The 24,094-nt window shown below is 48.6% G+C and overlaps 1 protein-coding gene across 1 annotated transcript in view; it reads right to left on the bottom strand.

Annotated features, from left to right (window-relative positions):
* The window catches only part of TPH2 (tryptophan hydroxylase 2), an 82,817-nt gene extending 68,028 nt beyond the window's left edge, over window positions 1-14,789 (bottom strand). Inside the window, exons 1-5 of the mRNA XM_055329012.1 lie at window positions 14,685-14,789; window positions 10,582-10,734; window positions 7,572-7,755; window positions 7,373-7,473; window positions 3,099-3,166 (exon numbers count right to left, since the gene is read on the bottom strand). Coding sequence (XP_055184987.1) covers window positions 3,099-3,166; window positions 7,373-7,473; window positions 7,572-7,755; window positions 10,582-10,734; window positions 14,685-14,789 — 611 coding nt within the window. The remainder of the gene's footprint in view (window positions 1-3,098; window positions 3,167-7,372; window positions 7,474-7,571; window positions 7,756-10,581; window positions 10,735-14,684) is intronic.
* Window positions 14,790-24,094: the final 9,305 nt, after the last annotated feature.

The following is a 24,094-nucleotide window of genomic DNA, read 5'->3' as shown; positions in this document are numbered from 1 at the left end:
CAGCCCTGGGAGGTGCCGAGACACATGTTCTGGGGGAAGAAACAGGCACAGTGAGGCTGAGCACCCAGCAAGGAGGCAGTGGAGTCAAGACTTGAGCCCCAGACTGTCTGGCCCCAAGGCTGTAAGCGTTTTGTTGTGTTTAATCTCCTGGCTGTTGGAGGTTGTGAGCCTGGACTTGGCGCTGCCCAGGAAGAGGGCCATCGTGGCCCTGGATTCCAGACTGTCTTGGTCAAACACCCTTTGTTTTGACCCTATAGCCACCACAGAACCTTCGGGTTAGTGTTTAGCCTATCCGGGGTCATGACAGCAGGGAGTTTTGTGAACCATGTGAGAGTAGTTTCTCCCCGGAAAATGATGAATTGGCAGCTCCCTGCCTGCCTCAGCCTCTCGAACATCCAGTCACTGAGCCAGGGCCCTTGAACCTAAGCACTCCCCAGCCCTGTAAACGGGGCCTGGACGCTCCAGCTCCGTCCAGTGCCTTCTTTGTATACAGTCCCCACCCCTTCCAGCTGGGGCTCCTGCAAGTCTGTGTCTTGCTCCAACAGTGTTTCAACAGAACAGACCCAGGGACGCCCCTTGAGCCTCCCACCTTCCAGCTATAACCTTCGGAACCATCTTCTCAGCCGCCCTCTGCCTCTGGAAACAGCCAATACCATCTTTTGAGCTTAGCTTCCTTATTGTCCACCAACCATGAGCTCCCAGATTGGTCATAACCGTCCCACCGAGGTGGAGGCCTGGTCAGCATGCACCTGCAGGCCTCCCGCACCTACCTCTCTCTGCGCCTCTAGTTCCACCTCACTGGTGCAGCTCTGGAAGACATGGACCGCTTCCCCGCCCTCGGAGAAGCTCGAGGATGCCCAGTGCTTCTTGAGGAGGCAAACATATGGCAGCCAGGCCCTCCTCCAGGATGCACAGAAGCCATCCCCTGGAAGCTACCACGGTTCTGGAGGAGAGTGTGAAGCAGGCCCCTCTGGATCTGCATGCCCAGGCTCTGCCAACACAGCCCCCCGGCTCTGTGACTTTCTGGAGAACCATCTCCTACAGGAGCAGCTGAAGCTCAGCAAGGAGATAGCAACCACCTGGCCAGCTCTGCAGAGCGGCGGCCCCAGGCTGGGCTGCGGGGTGGGGGGGGAGGGTATCCCTTCCAAAGGCTCACCCTATGAGAGGCCTCTGTGGCATCCCCCTCGGTGCCAGGGCTTCGGCCTAAGCCTGTCCTCGCAGCCATGAGACAGCTTCTCAACCACCCTGAACTTCTAGGTCGTGGACCAAAAGGAAGCAATAAAGCTTTTTGCAGGAAAAAAAAGTCTTCACCATTTCCAACCATTAGTGTTTACTTTGATTTTCTGCAAATCCGGCACCTAAGCTACGGGAAGCCGGCAGCCGGACACTCCCATCATCTTGCCTCTACGCTCCTTCGCTCTTCTGCCCATATCAGCGTGTTTTCTTTAAAACAAAAAGACTCCCCAGGATCGAGGCCCCATGAAAGGCGTTGACTCCTAGATACCCCACCAGTAGTCTCAGCTTGCCTGGCTCAGGTTCTGGGCTCCATCAAGGAGAAATAAGTGACATTTGAGCGGCTCCTTGATCGCCGTGCTAACGAGATTCTTTACGTGCACACGTACAAACACACGCCTCTTCCCAGTCGCATAATACCTATACCACCTGTGCGTAAACCCCATATTTATCCATCGGTTCCCCCTGAAGAAAAAAGCTCTGCCCAGCTCTGAGCTTTTGTCACGTCCTGCATGCACCCCTTCCACGACCCACGTACGACCCGATTCCCCAGGGACAATCTGTGAATCAAGGGAGTCAATCTTAAGTTTCACAATCAATTAGTGGGGGGCTCAGCAGTTGAGCATCTGCCTTCAGCTCAAGCCGTGACCCCGGGGTCTCAGGATAGAGTCCCACGTCGGGCTCCCCGCAAGGAGTCTGCTTCTCCCTCTGCCTGTGTCTCTGCCCCTCTGTGTCTCTCAGGAATAAATAGATAAAATCTTTAAAGGAAAAAAAAAGTGGCCTGGAACAGAGGAGAACAAAAATGGAGCAGACACAGGTGGAAAAGCACAGGCCAAGCGGTCCTGGTGTTTAGGGTCATAAAAGCAGTGGAGAAAGAACGGAAGGCTGCCTGGGGCTTGGAGGGCGTGGCGAGAGCCCCGGACATACAAGGAGCCAGAGGGAGCCACCCGGTGACCCAGTGGGGGTGTCAGGTGGGACCTCTCAACTCAGCTTGAGCCCCTGTGCGCCGTAGTCCGCAAAAAAAAAAAAAAAAAAAAAAAAAAAAAAGAAGAGGAAAAAGGGAAAAAGCCACCAGTGACATTCTCTAAAACACCAAGACACACAAAATATCTGAAATTCTCACCCAGGACAAAGTTGCCCCACGGGACAGTCAGGCTGCCCACCTCCTCGCGAGTAAAATAAAGCAACTCCTGTGGGGCAGGATCTAGGCTTTGCCCCGAGGTCAGGCTCCCGCAGCTGCTCCCAAGCCGACAAGGGGGCCCCCGGTGCGGGTGTCCAGGTGCCGCTAACAGGAGCGCAGGACACGGACGCCAGCCGGCCCCTCCAGCTCCCCGCACCCCCTGTACCTGCTGCGCCCCGGCCTCCCCCCCGCGGCCTGGGTCAGGGTGGGGCTCTCCCCGAGGCCCCCACGTGGCGAGGACCCTCCCCCTCCATGAGAAGCAAACAAACACAAGTATGTTCCATGAAGGTGCTGGCGTGACCCCCGGGGGCGTTTCTGCAGGGCCCCTCCTGTTGCTGGGAGGCTGGGCGTGGAAGGGGGCACTGGGAGGGGGGGTGTGGAAGGGGGCACCGGGGGGCTGGTTGTGGAAGGGGCCCCGACAGGCAGAGTCAAAGGTGAGACTCGCACCCAGGTCCCACCCGCACGGAGGGCCCGGCGGCCGGCGGGGAGCGGCTAGCAGCAGGTGACCAGGGCCCGCGCAGCGGCAGGTGTGGTGGCCGTGACGTCACACGGCTGTGGCAGCCCGGGACCTTCCGGCACCTGTGCTGCCTCCACCCACCCGTGCAGCAAGTGCTGTCTGTGGTTGGTGCGCGGCCCGCAGGTGGCGGTGAGGACGGGGGCCAAGCTCCCACACCCCGGTACTTACTACTTGTAGCCCATGGCCACGTCCACGAAGTACTTCCTTCTCTGCCGGTAGACGTCGTCCTTGAATCCCTTAACCACAGGAGAGATCCGGTTATTTAGCAAAGGGGCCGAGCGGTGGGCGCCGAAGGCCTAGCAGGTGCACCGGAGCCACAGGAGCCGCGGGGTGACCAAGGGGACGCAGGCAGCCAGCCCAGCCCCATGACTACCATTATCTGTGGGCCCTACTCACTGGGGCCGCGTGGGGGACACTGAGCCGCTTGTTGGGGTCACCAGCTCATGCATCCCGCTCACTGGAACAGGGGCACATGCATAGTCACTAGGGTGACCTAGTGGTCTTAGGGTGACCCAAGTGCCACCGTCGTGTGTGAGGCCAGGACGTGCCCTGCCTTCAACAACTCTGTCGTTCAGGATAATAGGTGAACCCCCAAAGGAGCAGCCTGGACAGGTTCTGGGGCTTCCCGAGCCCTGTCCCCGGGCCTCTGCACTTGCTGCTGCCTCACTGGCAACCTCGGGACTGGACCCATGGCCGCGCTCACACGGGGCTGCGGCATCCCGCCCTGTGCTCCTGGCCTCAGCTCGGGGCCCGAGCATCCCGCCCTGTGCTCCTGGCCTCAGCTCGGGGCTGCGGCATCCCGCCCTGTGCTCCTGGCCTCAGCTCACCTTCCGTCTCCCTCCCTGCAGGTACTTTCCATCAGCGCTTCTGGGGCTTCCTTCCAACTGCCAGAAACCCAGAAGGAATCATTGCCATGTGACTTGTGTGCAACCCTGCGACCTGGAAGGGCCACCGCGTGAAAGAGGGCAGGACAGGCAGCGAGGACAGGGACTCCGAGGAGGGAGCGCCCGGGCCCTCGAAGTCCTAGGTCACCCAGCTGTGGCTGCCCTGCCTCTGCACACAGGAGCCTCAAACCCAGTGGGCCGGCCTCCTGCACCCTTGATGGAGAAGCGGCCATGGGGCTGCCCGCTGGGCTGAGGTGCACGTCCCCTGCCAAGGCCGCTGTGTCACAGGAGCATCGCTGTCGGCGGTGAGCCACCCAAATCCCTGCAGCCGGGGCAGCCCCCTGAGGGCCCGGCCCTTCCTTCCCTGAACCGGGAGTTTTCCCGCTGCTTTTCCCAGGCAGGCTCTGAGGCCTTGCAACGCGCTCCACGAGCGTCGTGACCAAGCCACCAGGTTCACAATTGCAATTGTGACCTGAAACAGGTCCCCCGCTCCGGAGAAAGCTCGGGTGTCCGCCTGCTAGCAGCAGCACGTGGCCTGGAGGCAAACCTGGGACCTGGCCATCCCTGCTCCGCCGAGGAGGCAAGCAGGCTAGCGCGGAAGGGAAGGGCCCTGCTCCCCGGGCCCTGCCCCCAGGCAGCATCCTGCGAGCACCGTTGTCTGCCAGGTTCCAGAAGATTCTCGCCCGTCTCTCCTTGGCAAACATCCGCTCCTCTTCCAGGCAGGCCCGTGGTGCCTCGTTAGCCGAGCGCGGCGGTCATTACGCCAATGCAGAGGGGGGCCCAGGGACCCCAGGACTCCCCGTGGACCCGCACAACAGCACAGGAACACTGGCCAGCCACTGGGCACAGCAGGGACACAGCAAGCCCTGGCCATCCGTCCCAGCCTGGAGGCAGGGCTAAGGTTACCAGCCAGCAGAGGGGATCCCCCCACACACCGTGTTGGGGCACAGGTGCACCGAGAAACCATCCCTTGCTCACCTGAGAGTCAGACTGAACCAGGCCTCCCCCAAGTGGGCAAGCCCGGCAGCCCTCGTCCCGGAGAGTCTGGGCACCCTGTCCTTTCCTCTGTTGCTTTAAGAACCAGCCAGCACCCTAAAGGGCGCAGCGAGGGTGTGCCGGCTGCCCCGGGGCTCCACCCTGGGAGACTGGAATCCCCCGGGGAGCCTGCGGGACTACTCCAAAGCTGGCCACGGCCTGAGGTCACGATCCCGAGGTCACGATCCCGAGGTCACGCCCCAAGGTCACGATTCAAGCACCCTGGGGAGGGACCCCGCGCCAGTGATTTCTGTCCTGATCCCCCGCATACTCGGAGTGGAAGGCCAAGGCGGAAAGTCGCCGAGCTCGGGCGGTAGTTCTCAGCTCGAGAGCTCCTTAGAATGTCCTGCAAGTCCTTCTACAGGCAGATTCCAAGGTCCATAGTGAAAGCCCCGATTGAGCGGCTTCGGCGGGGCCCCACGAACTGCATTTTTAAGAAGCACTTTCAGGGGGCCCCGAGCACACTGTGAGAGCGCCTCCCCGTCCACGTCCTGGCTGCTCAAAGCACAGCGGCCCATCTGGGGGCTCGCCAGACACGCAGAGCCTCGCCTTGCACCTCAAAAAGATCTTCCAAGGGATCCCTGGTTGGCTAACCGTTTTGGCACCTGCCTTTGGCCCAGGGCGTAACCCCCGGGGTCCTGGGATCGAGTCCCGCGTTGGGCTCCCTGCAGGGAGCCTGCTTCTCCCTCTGCCTGTGTCTCTCCCTCTCTCTCTCTTTCTGTGTGTCTCTCATGAATGAATAAATAAAATCTTTAAAAAAAAATGTAAAGACCTTCCAAGAGGTTTGTGCAGCAAAGTTTGAGAGACGTTGGCCTACATGGATGTTTGAGCCTCTTAGGGAGCCGCAGCAGCCGGCCCCTCCCTTGGCAGCTCCTCTGAGCCACCCTCGTACGAGGGCAGCATCTGAACACCGTAAGCCCCGTCTCAAGACTGGGGTCACTCCCAGGCACCCAAAAGTCCTGAGACCAGCTTCTCCGTGCTCATCAACTACTAACTTGCAAAAAACACCGATTTAGCCATGCCAGATTTCACGTAATGAACATTTAGTGTGCTTCTAAAAGAAATACATGTGGGTAAAAAAAGAAAAGAAAGAAAAGAAAAAAAAGAAAAGAAAAGAAAAGAAAAGAAAAGAAAAAAAGACGAAAAAGCGGTGGTGAGGCAGGAGATTGCTAAGGACGTGCGATCACCTCCACGGGCTGCACAGACGTAAGAGGAGGTTTCACGAGGTGGTGTAATTAGGAGAAAAAGAACAGAATTAAACACAGGAAAATTTCCACTGGATATCGGGACCCATTTCTTCACAAGGCCGGAGCGGTCCCACTAACAAAGCTGCTGTCCTGCGTCAAGGCTGGTGACTCGAGAACTCAGGGGGTCACTTGGAGCTAGGAGGTTAGCAGGAGCCCCAAGGCCCCGGGCAGGGGGCCGCGCCGTAACCCATAACCCGGCGCTTCCCTTCCCGGGCTTTCGCCTGCGCACCTGCCCAGAGGCTTCCCAGCTGTTCCGGCTTTTGAAATGCCCCTTCCAGGTCAATGAGGTTGCCTTTTCCACTCTGGACATAAAGAATTCGAGGTGCACAGACAGAGGGACTCGGCCGAGGTCACCCTGCAAGGGAACAGCTGGTGTCTGCGAGGTCCTGTCCCCACTGGTCCCCGAGATCAGGCTTCTGGGCTGGTCCGGGCCTCTGGACGAGGGGGTCACAGGGGATGGCGCTAAAGGCACTTGCGCGTGCATTTCTAATGCTCGGGAGGCTTTTCCGTGGGACCCCCTGTGGGTTGTTCTGAGGTTTCCGACCTGCTGGCGCAGCACGCCGTGCTTTGAAAAAGTTCAGCTTCTTGAAAATAACGCAGTTGCGTTGAGTCCGCTCGACCGTTTGCTGGCGCGGCGGTTACGGGCCGGTCTGGACGTGCATCGCGCCGAACGACAAGACCCTGCAGGCTCCCTGTCGTCGACGTTGTCACAGTGTCCTCTGCTCGGTTCTCAAGGTTAGGCAGGCGTGCACCTGTCGGGCCGGCGCCTGGGGCAGCTCCCCAGACTGTCCCCATTTTGACAAAATGCGCACGTGTAGAGCAGGTCCCTCTGACCGCTGAACCCCCTGCCTGCCCTCCCACCGAGGCCGGCGCCCTCCCTTGCTGTGCTCCTAACGACCTGCGGCCCAGGGACGCAGGAGGAGACCCTGCCCCTGTCCCGCAACCCCCGGGGCCCAGGCCGCCCTCATTTCCGCAAGGGACCACCCATGTCAGCCCCTCGTCTTTCCAAGGGCCATCAGCTGTGGGGTATGTCTAACGCTGCAGCGCTGCTCCCCGAGCCTGAGAGCCGCCCACCCCCCCAGCCGACCCTCTAAGAGCAACCGTCCTGTGGCAGTGCCACCCCCTAACCTGCCCCCGGCCCGTGCGTGCTGCAGGGACGCTTTACCGGGTGGGGGCTGCATGCCCCCAGGGGAGCACACGGGTGCACACCACCCGGCACGTGCGGCAGCCGGACCACGCGTGGGGAGCGTGGGGAGCGGGGTCCCTGGACACTTACGGGGTGGTCGGCGTCGAGCTCGGACCCGTACATGAGAACCCTGTGAGAGCACCTGTCCAGCTCGGAGATCTTCCGGGGGAACCAGGGCACGTCGTCTAGTTCTGTGGAAGACACAGCGCAGGTTCAAGAGCCTTAGCTCCCGGGTCGCCGCTCCCTTCTCGGGACGCTGCGGCACCCCACCAGGGACAGCTGGCCTTGCCTTCTCCCTCTGCCCAAATGCTCGCCGGCGGATTCGGCATCACGACGGTGCTTTGAGATTTCAGCAACTGAACAAGCTCACTGAATTCGGTTTGCCCACACTCGCAGTCCACGAAGATTTCAACCTCCGAGCTCCTCCGCCGGGATTTCCTGGACTCGATATGAAGCATGTTGATGTGTTTCTCCTGTGGAAATAGAAGCAACATCCGCGACTCACCCCTCGGCACAACAGGGGACGCCACGGCTGCTCGTAAGCACGGGGCTGAGGCCCAAGACGAGGGAAAGACCATCTCCTGGCTCTTTGGTTGAGGAACACATGGAAACGCTTCCAACCAGTGCCTGGGTTACTAGCAGTGGGGACTGTATGGAGCTTTTCCTGCCTCATTAAAAAAAAATAGGGATCCCCAGGTGGCTCAGCGGGTGAGCACCTGCCTTCCACCCGGAGCATGACCCCAGAGTCCCGGGATCTAGTCCCATGTCAGGCTCCCTGCATGGAGCCTGCTTCTCCCTCTGCCTGTGTCTCTGCCTCTCTGTGTCTCTCATGAATAAATAAATAAAAATCTTAAAAATAAATAAATAAAAATTAAAAATAGAGGGCATGTAAAAGCATATAAAGGGCATGATACGATTACGAATATCATCCTTTCCCTGCACGGCCCACATCCTGCTGGGGGTGAGCATAGCTACTTGGGGGGCATCAGCTTATCACGTCATCGTGCAATCTGAACATTTACATTCTTATTTTCATGTTTCCAAAAAAAAAAAACCACATTGCTAAAACTGAAACCCCTAATTTAATAGTGGTACAAGGTTTCCGCTGTGCATTAAAGTTCAAAAATAACCTTTGAAAAAATAAGTCCATAGTACAAATGGCAGAGAAATGAGGCAGGCTCTGGGCAGGTGGCCTGAGGACGGTGGTTGAGAGACCCAAGCCAGAGGGAAGGAAGGAAAGCAGCCAAGCAAGTATCTCTACAGGCAGAGACCAAAACAGAACACAGCTAATGGCCGCGGGTGGACCCGTGTGGGCCACCTCCAGGCAGCCTCCCCGGACGACGCGTCCTCGCAGCCATGTCCCACAGCGGGTTTCGGGGCTAAAGGTCTCCTGACAAAAATAAATAAATAAATAAATAAATAAATAAATAAATAAATAAATAAATAAATAAAAAATTAAGGGGCTCACAGGGGGCAGCAGCTCAGTACTTGGGCATCAGGGTCCCGGCTCCTGCTGAGGCCAAGGCCCACGTGCTCATCCCCACCCCCCGGCGACGGGAGCCCGTGCCCCAGGATGCTGGGGGGGGTGGGTTCCTACAGCAGCTCACATTCCTTTTTTTTTAAGGTTTTATTTATTTATCCATGAGAGACACAGGCAGAGGGAGAAGCAGGCTCCCTTCAGGGACTCGATGCGGGACACAATCCCAGGACCCCAGGGTCACACCCTGGGCTGGAGGCAGGCGCCCCACCGCCGAGCACCCGGGCTGCCCCGTATCAGGTCACCTTCCTCCTGCGACCCTGAGCAGTGTCGGCATGTGCAGCCCTGGCCGGGGGAGGCCGCCCCAGGGTCGAGCACGAGCGCCTCGACAGCAGCAGCCCCCGTATCAGGCAACTGGTCCTGCAACCCCGAGGCATGACACCCGGCTTCTCTTTGTGCTGACCTTTCTGGTGACACCAGACTTTCCAAAGTGGCTGATAAGCAACGGTGAGGCTAATAGGAGGGTCAAGAGTCTTCTCACACATGGTGTCACTTTGGACGTCCCCGTCCCCGGGTTGGGGCGAGGAGGGACTTTGGGTCAGGCAGCGGAGGTCCGGAGGGGCAGGGGGCTCCGCAGGCTCCCCGGGCGCAGGTGGCCAAGCTGGGCGCCGCCAGCGCTCGTCCGGGGCATGTGGCCTGCCCGCGGGCACTCGCCGGGACAGCCCCGGGTGCTGTAAGGCGTGACACCTTCCCGCAGGTGTGCATTAGCTCTGTTTACCGTGCCCGGTCCTTTCCTCCAGGTCGAGAGAGAACGAGGAAACATTTGCCGGAGCAGGCCGCTGACTCCCCCTCTCGTCATCAGAGGCCTCACCACACAGGCCTCACCTGTGCCCACTGTGCAAGGCACTTTCACTCCTAGGACTGCACCAGACCTACCTCGTTAGGGAGGAAGCATCATCGCTGATGCACAAAGGAAGACCCTGAAGTGAGGCAGCAGCCAGCGGTTGGCTAAGCCGGGAGAACACAGGCCTGAGTCTTCCCACTGCAAGGCCAACCCTCCTCCCTGAGAGCAGCCCCGGGCCCCACGCAGAGCGAGGCGCCCCCCAGACAACATGCACGCGCGAGGCACGATGCTTGCCGAACGGAAAGGTAGCCCTCAGGTCTACCCCGGCCAGGGGACAGTCCTTTTTCTGGGTTTCTCCAACCTTACCCCCAACCACACTCTTTCTTGAGGCCACCACATTGGACCTGGACAAAGGTCACTACATTTCTATGAAATAAAGAGAGAGTGAGCCAGCCCTGGCTTATGTATGAAGACAGTGACTCATCTCCCCGAAAGTCGTGGCAAGTTCATGAAACAGTGAGGCTCAGGTGGGCAGCGGGGCGGGGGAGGGGGGCATCCCAAAGCCTCGATTCCTGCATCTCATTTCACGGAATAAACGTGCTCCCAGGACAAGTGCACAGTTCAGATGCGAGCAAACCAAATCAGGCTGCAGTCTCTTGATACTTAAAGACACCCTCTTTGGCTCATTTTGCCAAACAAAAGGTGTGAGACTCACCTTTTTTTAATTACTGGCTTTCTTACCTGGCAATAGTCTGCAGAATTACTAATAGGTTACCTTGGAATTAATAAAACACAGTTGGCACAAATCTGCTTATTTCGTTGTTTGGCAGACAAACCTTCCTTATAAAGCTTCGTTGACTTTGGTTTCTTTGAGCACGTTATCCGTTGACGGATTCGGGGATGTTTCAAAGCAGGGGACGGGTTTGGAACTAGGCACACAGTCACTGTCAAAGTTAGGTAATGACATTTTACATTCACCTGGAAGAGGTTCAGCACTTTTACCAATCCGCCAACTTCATTTTTCAGTGAGAAGACGACAGCCGTCTTGCCGCTTTCAGGACTGGCTTCACTTTTGCTGTCCCCATTGCCGCCTTTTTTATCATCATTTTTGCCAGAGTTAGCTCTATTTAACTTCAAGAAGGTAGGAACACACAAAAACATTGGTTAAGATCCCAGAGTTCTCAAAACTAGATTTTTTTTTGTCAGACATTCCATTCAAATGCTAGAAGCTTCAGCAATCCTATAAACTCAAAGAAAACTTGCCACATCACTCCTGACTGTCAATCATAAATTCTGGCCTAATTTGCTGCGGAACACTATTTTCCAGTGCTCTAAGGCAGCTTCCAGTGGCTTAAATTAAAGGGGGATCAGATCTGCTTCACTTTATTTAATAGCCACGAAGATCTGACCATCAGAAATTATAAAGTCTCACCTATGACTAATTCCTGCTATTCTTCCTAGGTTTATTTTACAGCATAAATTTTGGTCTGCTAAACTAAGCTGAAACCCAGCTCAGGGTCCAAGTCCCTGCCCCTCTGTGTCGGGTATACTTGGACCCAAGCTCAAGCTTGCAAATAAACCCTCGTGTGTTTGAAAAAAAAAAATTTTGGTCTGCTAGTCGTTAGACAATGTGGAAACTATACTAATTACCAAGCATAACAAAAATAAGACCAAACATATCTTTCACAACAATAATTTCATTTTCCATTACGATCTTAAAAACAGAATATTCATTCCATTCTGAAATATGTCAGGACACACACTAAAATTGGCAGCTTTACTCCCTGCATTACTTTCTGCATGACACTTCACATTGTCAGTGCGCATCTACCTGCAGGAGTTCAACACAGAGGAGCATGTGCTACTAAGGACATCTGTGTCTGCAGATGATGCCTGAAATGTGGCTATTAAAATCCAGCCACAAAGAAAAGAGAAAGGAAGGAAGAAAGGGAAGAAAGAAGGAAGGAAGAAGAAAGAGAAAGAAGAAAGAAAGAAAGAAAGAAAGAAAGAAAGAAAGAAAGAAAGAAAGAAAGAAAGAAAGAAAGAAGAAATGAAAGAAAGAGAAAGAAGAAACAAAGGAAAGAAAGAAAAAAGGAAGAGAAAGAAAGAAAGAAATACAGAAAGAGAAAGAAAGAGAAAGAAAGAAGGGAATAAAGAAGAAAAAGGAAGAAAGAGAAAGAAAAAGAAAGGAGAAAGAAAAAGAAGAACAAAAAAGGAAGAAATAGAAAGAAGAAAGAAAAAGAGACAGAAAAACAGACAGAAAGAGAAAGAAAGAAAGAAAGAAAGAAAGAAAGAAAGAAAGAAAGAAAGAAAGAAAGAAAGAAAAAGAAGAAAGAAAAAAGGAAGAGACAAAGACAGGCAGAAAGAGAAAGAAGAAAGAGAAAGGAAGAAAGACAGAAAGAGAAAGAAAGAAAGAAAGAAAGAAAGAAAGAAAGAAAGAAGAAATAGAAAGAAAGAAAAAAGGAAGAGAAAGACAGAAAGAAAAAGAGAAAGAAAGGAAGAGAGAAAAAGGAAAAAGGAAGAAAAAGAAAGAAAGAAGATAAAAGGAAGAAAGAAAAAGAACAAAAAAGGGAGAAAGAGAAAGAAAAAGAATGAAAAAAGGAAGAAAGAAGAAAAAAGGAAGAGACAAAGAGAAGAAGAAGAAGAAGAAGAAGAAGAAGAAGAAGAAGAAGAAGAAGAAAGGGAGGGAGGAAGGAAGGAAGGAAGGAAGGAAGGAAGGAAGGAAGGAAGAAGGAAAGAAGGAAGGAAGGAAGGAAGGAAGGAAGGAAGGAAGGAAGGAAGGAAGGAAGGAAGGACACTAGCTAATCTTTAGGAGCAAAGAGTAAAATCTGAGAAAACTGGGAAGGAGCGAGTCTTCATTAGCCGTTCAAGACACCGTCGCACAGCTGTTAAGTGGTGACTATTAGTCCTATGGGTTAAAGACAAAAATGGCAGATTTCAGAAACTTGGGTCCCACTGTCAGGAATACAGAGCAAAATAGGCTGGAAACGTTCAGTTCAAAGACCAAGTGGAGCGGGGGTGCACGTGTTTCGTGTCCGAGTTGCAAGTGCGGCCCGGGGCAAAGGGCAGCGCCCATCGGCCCGGCTCGCCCATCCTCTCGGACCCGAGGGAAGTACCTCTGAGAGGGGACCAGAGCCAGGGGGTAGGGCCCGCCCCGGCCCCCTCGGATTCCACCCCCGCCCCCCCAGCTTCATTTTCACGGGTGTCACATCTTCACACTGCCTCCCTCCCTGGATTTTTATATCATGGAAATGAATATTTTATTATTTATGACTTGGAGGAGAAAAGCTTATGCAGACATTGGCATTTGACAGTGTGTTTAGTCATTAAAAGCTCAAATGTCTCAGCTCTCGCAACATCTGCCTGCTTGTCGCCACGTAACACGCAGCCCTTACACATGTATAGGAATTTTTATATGAGTGTGTCATACGTTAACCATAACTCTGAGCTCTTTGTTTTCCTTCTAGCAGCTCATTATGACTTCAAAATTCCTCAGGGTATAATATCTCAGCCACATATTCATGGTATTTGGATGTTTAAAAAAATATTTTTAAAAGAATTTTTAAAAATAAAAAATCTATTTACATTTTTGGTCTCATTTCTGCAAATTGATTTTTTTTTTTTGCAAAATGATTTAAACAGTTCTACAAACTTGCCCTGATTACTTTTCAACATTTTAAGCAGTAATAATACACCAGTACAATACAACCTTCTGGCACAGGTTTGGAGCCAAGGTATGAAAACAGAATTTTCTATGATACAGACTGAATTGTAACTGGTTGGATAAACTCTGATACAGTAATGAAATAGCACTTAATATTTTTAGTGACTGGGAATCTGCATACATTTTTTTTTGTTGTTCACTGCCTTTTTTTTTTTTTCTTAAATCTGGTCACCATTACCTCAAATCAGCATCTAAAATCCTGCAAAATCAGGGATCCCTGGTGGGTGGCTCAGCAGTTTAGCGCCTGCCTTTGGCCCAGGACGTGACCCCAGGGTCCCAGGATCGAGTCCCACATCGGGCTCCCTGCATGGAGCCTGCTTTTCCCTCTGCCTGTGTCTCTGCCTCTCTCTCTGTGTCTCTCATGAATAAATAAATAAAATCTTTAAAAAACAATAATAATAAAATAAAATCCTGCAAAATGTTGACTTTTTTCCTGTTAACATTTAAGTACAGAAACTGCCTTAAATACTGAAGCGAGGGATCCCTGGGTGGCGCAGCGGTTTGGCGCCTGCCTTTGGCTCAGGGCACGATCCTGGAGACCCGGGATTGAATCCCATGTCGGGCTCCTGGTGCATGGAGCCTGCTTCTCCTCTGCCTGTGTCTCTGCCCCTCTCTCTCTCTCTCTCTCTCTCTGTGACTGTCATAAATAAAAATAAAAATTTAAAAAAAAATACTGAAGCGAGTGGTGTATTGCTTTCATTGCTCCATCAAATTAAGATGAAAAATGGAGTAAGGAGAAAAGCAGGAAAACTTTTGGGAGAGGCTGATGTTCCTTTGATTCCAATAATCAGCACCTACAGGCAAGAATAAAAACATGACTTCTCTGTATGTAAGGAACAGCCTCTGTAGATGGGAAGGGGTGTAGGAGACTCAATCATCTTGCAGGAACCACAGAAATCAGTTTAATTAAAAAAATAAAAATTAAATAAATAAATAAATAAATAAATAAATAAATAAATAAATAAATAAATAAATAAATCAGTTTAATTTCTTCTCCCTGTTCCTACTCCTAGTACGTGGCCTTTCAAAATCCTACATGCTTTTTTTTTTTTTTTTTTTTGCTGTAGGTACAAGACGACAAGACGTTGGTTCATACAAGCTCTCGCTCTTGATGTTCAGGAGCTTCTTTACTTCCTACTCCATGAACGTCGAGGAGAGGAAGTTTGGGACATGGTGGTGGGGACACATGCTTGACTTTATGGGGAGAGAAAGCCAGGAGAAGGCAGGAGAAACAGGGTGGGGTGCTGGGGGCTGGGGTGAGGTGTGTGCTTACTCTCCCTCTGGGTCCCTGCGGCCAGGATGGGGCCATCGCCACCCTAGGAACCCTCCTCCAAGGTGCCAGCTGCTCGGTACTCACTGTTAAGCTGCCCAGGAGCTGGTGGTCTTCGGGGACCGCTGAATCCAGAGAAAACCCTCTCTTTGCCCAGTATTTACTGGAAAACATCATCATTGCCGGCTGCATGGATCCGCTGCAACTTTCCGTCTGTGCAGCAGGGGGACCGGAGCGACGTCCCGGGCCGGCGGCCACCACCAGGATGGCCAGCAGGAGCCTCTGCCCAGGCTCTGTCCAGAGCCCTGGTGCTGAAGAGAGAGCGACGAGGACCGTCCTCCCCCAAGGAGCCTTTATATGAGTGACGGGGGCTGATGGGAGGCTGATTAGAAAGAAACTCATTTCTGGCTGCCGATGGCCACGATCAGATTACAGACCGGACGCCTGGGGTTATCTGTGCCTCCGGCGCAGTTTGTTTCATAGGTCGAATAGTCGTGTAGGCGTGCGTGGGGGAGAACAAGAACACAATGGGGTTCTGTATGTGAAAGAAACCCATATTAGCTCTGTCCCCTGGTAGCCAGCTCTCATCTCTCAAACCCGCTCCCGGCAAGCTAACCTCAGCCTTTAGGGGACTGTGAGTTCAAAGGTTCTGTGCTTTCTTCCCCCAAAGGAGGAAAATTAGAAAGATCAGCACCGCTGAATCCTTAATTCATTCCATTCTGTTAATAAGTGTTTTCTGATCTGACGCGTCATGACACGGGCGATGGCTTTCCTAAAAGGCACTGCTCCCACCCCTGTGATGCCGCTATGCGGTGATGCGCAGGCAGCTGTAGCCTGAAGGCAATGTAAGGCTCTGATTTGGCCACAGACAGATAAAGGAGAGACGCTAACCCTAGCATCTTCCTCACTGTGTGGGAAGGAAAAGGAAACTTTTTGATGATTGATGAGAATCAATCATTCTCATCATTGATTGATGCCTGTACATCAATCTCTTGGCGCTATTGATATCTGCTGAATTTTTCCCTCTCCGCTTGTACCTAGATCAAATCCAACCATCTGAAATTCATAGATCATTTGAGGTACGTACTGTTCCAACTTTACCAAGTGAGAAAATTCACCATGTCACGGGAAAATATTACCAATCCCCTAAAGGCCGTAAGACCCTACCGAATGTGCTTGCCCGACTACAAAACTAAGCAAAACCTGGGGCTGGCACTGCTTCTCTGCACAGACAACAACATGGAAAACGTTCAAAACTGAAATGGATGACTTCATATTAACTGGATATTAATAGTTTCTGGAATCTTGAGGGGACATGATTATTATTTGACCTCATTTTGGAAACATTATTTGAAATGAATTTCCTCTAAAAATCAGCTCTGATAAACTAATAGGAAGGTGAAGGGTTTGTTTTTTTTTAAGATTTTATTTTTAAGTAATCTCTATATCCAACTCGGTGCTGGAACTTACATCCCCAAGATCAAGAGTCACATGCTCTATGGACTGAGCCACGCAGGTGCCTTCAGTAAGGTGAAGCTTAAATACATTGATTGAAGTTTAGCATATAGGATTTTGAGATTGTCCAACCCTGTACTAGAGCATTTCAATAAAATCATGCTACTTCTTTCTATTAAAAATTTTAAATAAAAAATGCATTGATTGAAATCATAGTAAGAATAATTAATATTACTGAGTGCTTGCCAATCGTTATTATAAGAAAACTTTTAGGTAAAAATCTGATTGATCATCACAACAACACTTGCAAGGCAGTAACTGGTATTTCCATTTTATATAAAGAGAAAACTGAGGCACAAAGAATTTAAGTAACTTGCCAAAAAGTCCAATTAAAGAGTGCCTGAGGCAGGATTTAAATTCAGGTAGTCTGGCTTCAAATTCTGTGTCCTCAACTATCACATTATACAGCCCCTTAGGTATTCCAAACAAGGAAACATAAGTAGGCTCAAGAGAGCACACAAAGATAATTTCAGCCAGAATAGGGTTTGGGATGGTGTGCAATCCAACAAAACTTGGGGGGGGGTTGGGGTTTTTTTTGTTTTAAAAAATATTTATTTGGGGATCCCTGGGTGGCTCAGCGGTTTAGTGCCTGCCTTTGGCCCAGGGCGCAATCCTGGAGCCCCAGGATCGAGTCCCACATTGGGCTCCTTGCGTGGGGCCTGCTTCTCCCTCTGCCTGTGTCTCTGCCTCTCTCTCTCTCTCTCTCTCTCTCTCTCTCTTTCATGAATAAATAAAAATCTTTAAAAAAAATAAAAATATTTATTTATTTATTCCTGAGAGACACAGAGAGAGGCAGAGGAAGAAGCAGGCTCCCTGTAAGGAGCCTGATGTGGGACTCGATCCTGGATCCTAGGATCATGCCCTGACCCAAAGGCAGATGCTCAACTGCTGAGCCACCAAGGCATCCCCCAACAAAACTTTGTTAAGTGGTCACTTTGTATTAGGCATTGAAACCGAGTCCTGACAATGCCGAGATGAACGAGATACAGTGCCTCCTCTCAAGGAAATCACCAACAAGCTGCAAGAAGCGTACATGCAAATAAATAAGCAAAACAAAATATATCACCCTATCTACAGAAGAAGCACAGAAGACAAGGTGTTCAATGCTCCCTTAGAAGAGTCTGGAAGCCTCTCCTGAATATTTACAAGTGAGTTTGTTCTGGGTATTTACTCTGGAGAAATGAAAGCTTATATTCAAACAAAAACCTGTACACAGGTTCACACGGTCAAATATTGAAAACAGCCCACATGTCCTTCAGAGGGTGAATGAACACGCAACCTGTGGGACATTCATAAAAAGGGATACTGCTTAGCAATAAAAGGGAACCAACTATTAATACACACAACCTAAATGAATCCCAAAGGCATTATGCCAAGCGAAACAAGCCAGGCTTAATTAAAGGTCATGTGCATCTACGGGACATTCTCAAGAAGATAGAACTGTAGTGATGGAGAACTGATCAGTGGCTGCCAGGGTTTATGGGGGTGGGGGGAGTGTGACTCCCAAGGGACAGCAAGAGGGAGTTCGAGGGGCGATATTTTATATCCTGATTATGGCGGTGGTTGTACAGATCTGTCCATGTCAAAATTCACAGAACTGCACACCAAATTGATCTTACTATACAGCAATTTTAAAATAAAATTTTATTTTTTTATTTTTTAAAAGATTTATTTATTTATTTATTTATTTATTTATTTATTTATTTATTTATTTATGAAAGACAGAGAGAGAGAGAGAGAAAGAGGCAGAGACACAGGCAGAGGGAGAAGCAGGCTCCATGCAGGGAGCCCGAACGTGGGACTTGATCCCGGGACTCCAGGATTGCGCCCTGGGCTGAAGGCAGGCGCCAAACCACTGAGCACCCAGGGATCCCCTAAAATAAAATTTTAAAAGCTTCCCAAAAGTGTTGGTGTTTGTTCATCAAAATGGAATGGGAGACAGAAAGGAAGCTATTCTAGGTAAAATGTAAGAAAATATACAGGGAACGGCTGTTCAACAATGCTGGAGTATGGGTTTGGGGCAAGGGTGTCCAGTGAGAGATAAGGCTGAGGAGGAAAGCTGGGTCAGATCCTGCTAAGCCGTGAATTGCTCAGTGGGCTTTGTACTTGATCACCTTATGCTGCAGGTGAAAGAGAACAATTGGGAGGGTTTTATGCAAGGCTAGCCTGGCCACACTAATATTTTAGGAAAGCAGCAATTCAGAGGAGGACTTCAAGACTGAAGGCATATGCCACTCAGGACCTGAAATAGTGTAGCCAGGAGATGATGACCTGGATTAAGACAATAGCATTAAGAATGGAATGAGAAAATAAAAAATAAAAAAAACAGGACATATTAAGGGGCAAAATCCACAGGACATCTCTGCTTGGATATGGACACAGGAAAAAGGTGTCAGAACAACTTCCAAGTTTCTGACTTGAGGGACTGGATAAATGGTGGGTGTCATACATTAAACTACAACATACATAAATAATAAAAATCTGGGAGAAAATTCTTAAAAGGTAGATTTTATACAGATTGTATGCAAATATCCAAGTGAAAATGTCCAATAAACTCTTAGATATATGGATTTTAAAGTAGAAATGAGACCTAGGCTGGATGTAGAGGTTTAAGTATTGTCAAATAATTGAATTTATGTGAGTATAGCTTCACTCATGGAGAATATGTTGTCTGAGAAGAGAGCCAAGGACAGAATCCTGAGGAACACCAAACTTAAGAAGCAATTTAAAATAAGTCCAAAAAAAGGAAAATGAGAAAGATAAAAGTTCAGAGAAGTAGGAAAAGAAAAGCCAAGAGAAAATAAGTTTCTAGAAGACAAATATAAGATTTGAATGATGGGATAAAGACTATTTGAAAATTTGAATGCCAGGATTTTAAAAATCATATTTAAAGAGAAAGCATTTATCATGTTTGTTTTGGAACTATAGCCTCTGAAAGCTGTACCTTAGTAGGATTTAGCCTAGGCAAGACGAGTTAGAGGGAGGGAAATGATAAAAGCTTGAACTAGGTGGTGGCAGTTATGAATAGAAAAAGGAATGTCAAAATGAGAATTAACAAGGAGTTGGAGGCTAACTGACTATTATTTCAGCAAAAGAAGGTGAGGTCACGTATAAGAAATAGATTGAGCTCTCAAGCTCCCACATGGCTGGAAATGGTATTTCCACTATTTCCAAAGAAGGAATACATTTTAGAATAAAAGAGGAATTTTAGGGACAGGGAATTTGAGTTGACGCAGTACTATCAAGTGACTTTTCTTTATTGATTCATTTTTTTCTATTTTCAACTATTGTGATAAGTGTTGTGTCATGTGTTTCTTTTCTATGCATTTATTTTTTTATGTTATCTACATTTAATTCAAATCTTAAAAAATAAGGAGGCAACAAAGACTGAAGCTCTTGTACACTGTGGGGGAAAATGTAAAATGGTACAGCAGCCATGGAAAATACTATGGCAGTTCCTCCAAAAGATGAAAACAGAATCACCATATAATCTAGCAATCCCACTTCTGGCTATATATATATATATATATATCCAAAGAATTGAAAGCAAGTTCTCAAAAAGATATTTGTATACCCATGTTCATAGCAGCAGCATGATTCACAACAGCCAAAAGATTGAAGCAATCCAAGTGTCCATTGGTGGATGAGTGGATAAGCAAAATTTGATATACACATGCAATGGAATATTATCCAGCCATAAAAAAAGCAATTCTGACACATGCTACAACATGGATGAACGTTGAGGACGCATGCGTAGTGAAATAAGCCAGTCACAAAAAGACAAGCACTGTAGAACTCCACTTACGTGAGTTATCTTGAGTAATCAATCTCGCAGAAACAAAGTAGAATGGTGGTTGTCAAGGGCCGGGTCAGAGGAGAGACGACAGGTTACAAAGGGACAATGGCATACAAAGTCTCAGTTTTATAAGATAGAGCGTTCTGAAAAAATAAATAAATAAAAATAATAATTAAAAAAAGATAGTTCTGGAGATTGGTTGCACAACAATGTGAATGTGCTCAACACTACTGAACCATACATTTAAAAATAATTAGGATGGTGAATTTTATGTGTATTTTATAATTTTAAAAAAATTACTAAAATAAATAAAAAATAATTTTTTTTATTTTATAAATAAAATAAATTTATAAATAAATTACTAATTTATTAGTAATTACTAATAAATAAATGAAAACCAAGATAAACCAGGAACTAAAAAAAAAAAAAAAAACAGGAACTAAACCATGGAAGATGCTCGCAATGAAATGCAGAGGGAAAGTGGGACGTTATCGGGTGACAAGATGATCAAAGGCGGTGAAACGTGAAGGCTTAGGAAAGACTAAGAAAGACTCGTGGTCACTAGTGTCAAATACAACAGAGCAGGGGAAAGAAACGAGGGCCAGAGGAAGACCACTAGAGCTGCCTATGACACTGTCCCTGGTGGCCTTAAAGAGTGCGGGTTTAGCAAAAGAGAGAACACAGGACCCAGGTTACAGGAGTTAAAAAGCGTGCGGTGCCAAAGCGCAGGCCACAGGTCTAGATCACCTGTAGACGATATCAAAAGACTCTTCCTAAGAACTTCTGCTCCTTCCAGAAACCCAACTAAAGCAATAGTATAAGATTTCCTTTTTTCCTTTTTAAGGCACAGAAGAATAGCATAAAGTCGAGAAACACCAGTAACAGAAAACTGGAAGCTGAAAGGGGATGAAGGGTGATCAGACTTTGCAGATGGGGGAAAGCTAAACCTTAGGACTAGGAGGCAACCCCGTTTACATCGTAGGATCTCCTAAAGGCCCAAACACCCCTAGGGGTGAGGCTACCGGAGGAGCCCGCCAACGAGGGGCTGGAAGTCTGTTTACGAAGCCGTCGATTTCAAAACGTAACCAAGTGGTAGTGATCAAATCGAGATGGTATCGGGAAAGCAAGAGGGACTTTAGTCCTGGAAGGCTTCCGGTCTGAGGCAAGAGTTAAAAGTTTCCATTCGCTTGGAGACAACCTCAATCTCCTTCTGGGGAAGAGAACAAATGAGAGATAACAGCTGTTGGGGAGTAATGGTTGTCTGGCCAAAATTAGAAGTAACAATTTAAAGCCTGCTTGCACAAGTATTTCTATTTTTGAGGAGCCCTAAAGAACACCCTGACCATGAAGAAAGGCATCCTGTGATTGCCTCGTGTCCGCGAAAGAGTAACAACCACAGGATAAATGAAATTTCATTTATAAATGAAAACCGTGGGACTGAAGGACACTCCCCCACCGCCAGCCTCTCGCACTTTGGAAAAGTGCCTTTATTTAAGGCCTGCACGTTACCCCTTTGGGGAGCAAGCTCCCCCTCCTTGGTGGCTTCCTCGTACACAAGCGGTCTCTAGTAAACCCTGCCTGCCTTCTTTGTCTTGAGTCAAGTGTTCACTTCTGTGACATTGAGACCCAAGAACCTGGTGCTGGGCATCAGGCAACAAAATCAGTGTGGTACTGCAACGGGATAGACATAGAGATGAACGGAATCAAATGTAGAGTCCAGATACGAGCTCTTAGGTTTATGGTCATTTGGTTTTCAACTGAAATACCAAGACACTTCAGTGGGGAAAGAACAGTCGTTTTAACAAATGATTCTGCTAAAACCTGAGATATCCACATTAAAAAAAATAATAAGTTGGACACCGACCTTACAGCATACACAAAAATTAACTCAAAATGGATCATAGACTTTAATTTAAGAGCTTAAACTATAAAATCTTAGAAGACAGGACTACATCGTTATAACCTTTAGGCAATTGTTTCTCAAATATGATGCCAGAAGTATAAGCAACCAAAGAAAGAATAGGTGAGATTTCATCAAAATGAAACACTGTTTTATATTTATTTGAGAGAGAGCATGCACGCGAGCAGGTGAGGAGCAAGGGGAAGGGAGAAGGAGGGGGAAAGAATCTCAAGCAGACCACACCCGGTGCAGAGCCTGATGCAGAGATCAAACCTTAGAGAAACCAAGAGTCAGGTGCTCCACTGACTGAGCCACCCAGGTGCCCCAAAGTTAAAAGCTTTTGTTCTTCAAAGAACACCATCAAGAAAATTAAAAGACAAAAAAAAATTAAAAGACAACCACAGTTTGGGAGAAAATATTTGCAAATCAACTATCCCATAGGAGACAGTACCCCATAAATATGAAACTCCTACAAATCGACAGTAAAAAAACAAATAAGCCAATTTTTAAATGACCAATGGATTTGAAAAGATATTTCTCCAAAGAATATACAGTGATAGTGCACATGAAAAAAATGTCCGACATCATTTGTCTTTAGAGAAATGCAAATTGAAAAGCATAATGAGACACAATTTCCCAAACCCTCAGGATGGCTAAAATAGAAAAGGCACGCAACTGTTAGAAAAAGTGGAAAAACTGGAGCCCTCATATACATTGTTGGCGGGATTGAAAAATGGTACAGCCATTTGGAATTTTGGTAGTTTCTCAAAATGTTAAACAAAAAGTTGCTGCATGACCCAGCAATTTTACTCCTACGTATATGTAAAGTGGTGTAGATGCTTTGGAGAAATGTTTGGTAGCTCCTCTAAAAGTTCAACCTAAAGATACCATATGACTCAGCAATCTCACTCTTGGGTATATACCTAAGAAAAATGAAGACATGTGTCCCCACAAATGTATATGAATGTTCATAGCAACATTATCCCTCATAGCCAAAAGTGAGAAAAACTCCAATATCAACCCAAGAAAACACAACCATGGTGTACCCAGGGGCACCTGGGGGTTCTGTTGATTAAGCATCTGCCTTCAGCTCAGGTCATGATCCCAGAGTCCTGGGATCGAGCCCCACCTTGGGCTCTCTGCTCAGTGGGGAGTCTGCTCCATCTTCTCCTTCTGCTCCTGCTCGTGTGGTCTCTCGCTTGCTCTCTCTGTCCCTCAAATAAATAAATATTTTTTAAAAAACATGGTATACCCATAAATGGGCAATATAAAGAAATGAAGTACCGATAGGTGTCACAACATGAACTTTGAAAACATGCTCAGTGAAAAAAGCCAATCACAAAAGATCGCATATTTATTTTTTAATTTTTTTAAAAGATTCTTTTTTTTAAGATTTATTTATTTATTCATGACAGACACAGACTGAGAGAGAGAGAGGCAGAGACACAGGCAGAGGGAGAAGCACGCTCCTCACAGGGAGCCTGATGTGGGACTCGATCCTGGATCCCAGGATCATGAGCTGAAGGCAGGCGCCCAACCGCTGAGCCACCCAGGCGTCCCAAGATCGCATATTTTATGATTCCATTTGCAGGCAATGTCTACAAGAGGCCAAAAGAGATTTAAAAAAAAAAAAAAACAGAGAAAGTAGACAAGTGGTTGCTAAGGGCAGGAAGAAAGTGGGGGGAAGGTAGGAATGACTACTAAGGGGTACAGAGTTTCTTTTCAGGGGAAAGAAATATCCTAAAATGAGATACTGGTGGAAGTTGCACAACTCTGTGAATAAATGAAAAAGCACTGAACCGTAGACTTTAAGAGGGTGAACTTTATAGCACGTAGATTGTATTTTAATAAAGCTTTTTCTTAAAGGCATTTAAATCCCTATTATTCTCCTTCCCTATTCTACAGAGCCAAGTTACTCCCCGCCCGTCCTGCCCCCCAGCAGATGAATGGAGCTTATTCTCCAGCAAGGGTAAAACGCGGGGCCTCTGGACTGATGGGCACCGGACAAAGTTGAGAATAGGGGTGTCATCCTGCAAGGAGGCGATTAGATGAGCATATGCACTGGACACCGAGACTCACAAACCTCAGGACGCTGACAGCCAGGCATATACCCTCCCGCCAGGCAAAAGGAAAAGTCTAGAGAATCTGAACAACATGGAGAATCTGATCACCCTCTGGGGAGCTCATAGCTGACAAACCCCAATTTAAATATTTGGTGGAAAGTGTGAGGTTGGATTAGTGACAAATATAAAATAGGCAGATGAAAAGCCCTAATAAGAATTAGCC

This window comes from Nyctereutes procyonoides, unplaced genomic scaffold (assembly GCF_905146905.1).
Source record: "Nyctereutes procyonoides isolate TBG_1078 unplaced genomic scaffold, NYPRO_anot_genome, whole genome shotgun sequence".
Lineage (NCBI taxonomy): Eukaryota > Metazoa > Chordata > Mammalia > Carnivora > Canidae > Nyctereutes > Nyctereutes procyonoides.
This window is presented reverse-complemented; position numbering and strand designations above follow the sequence as displayed.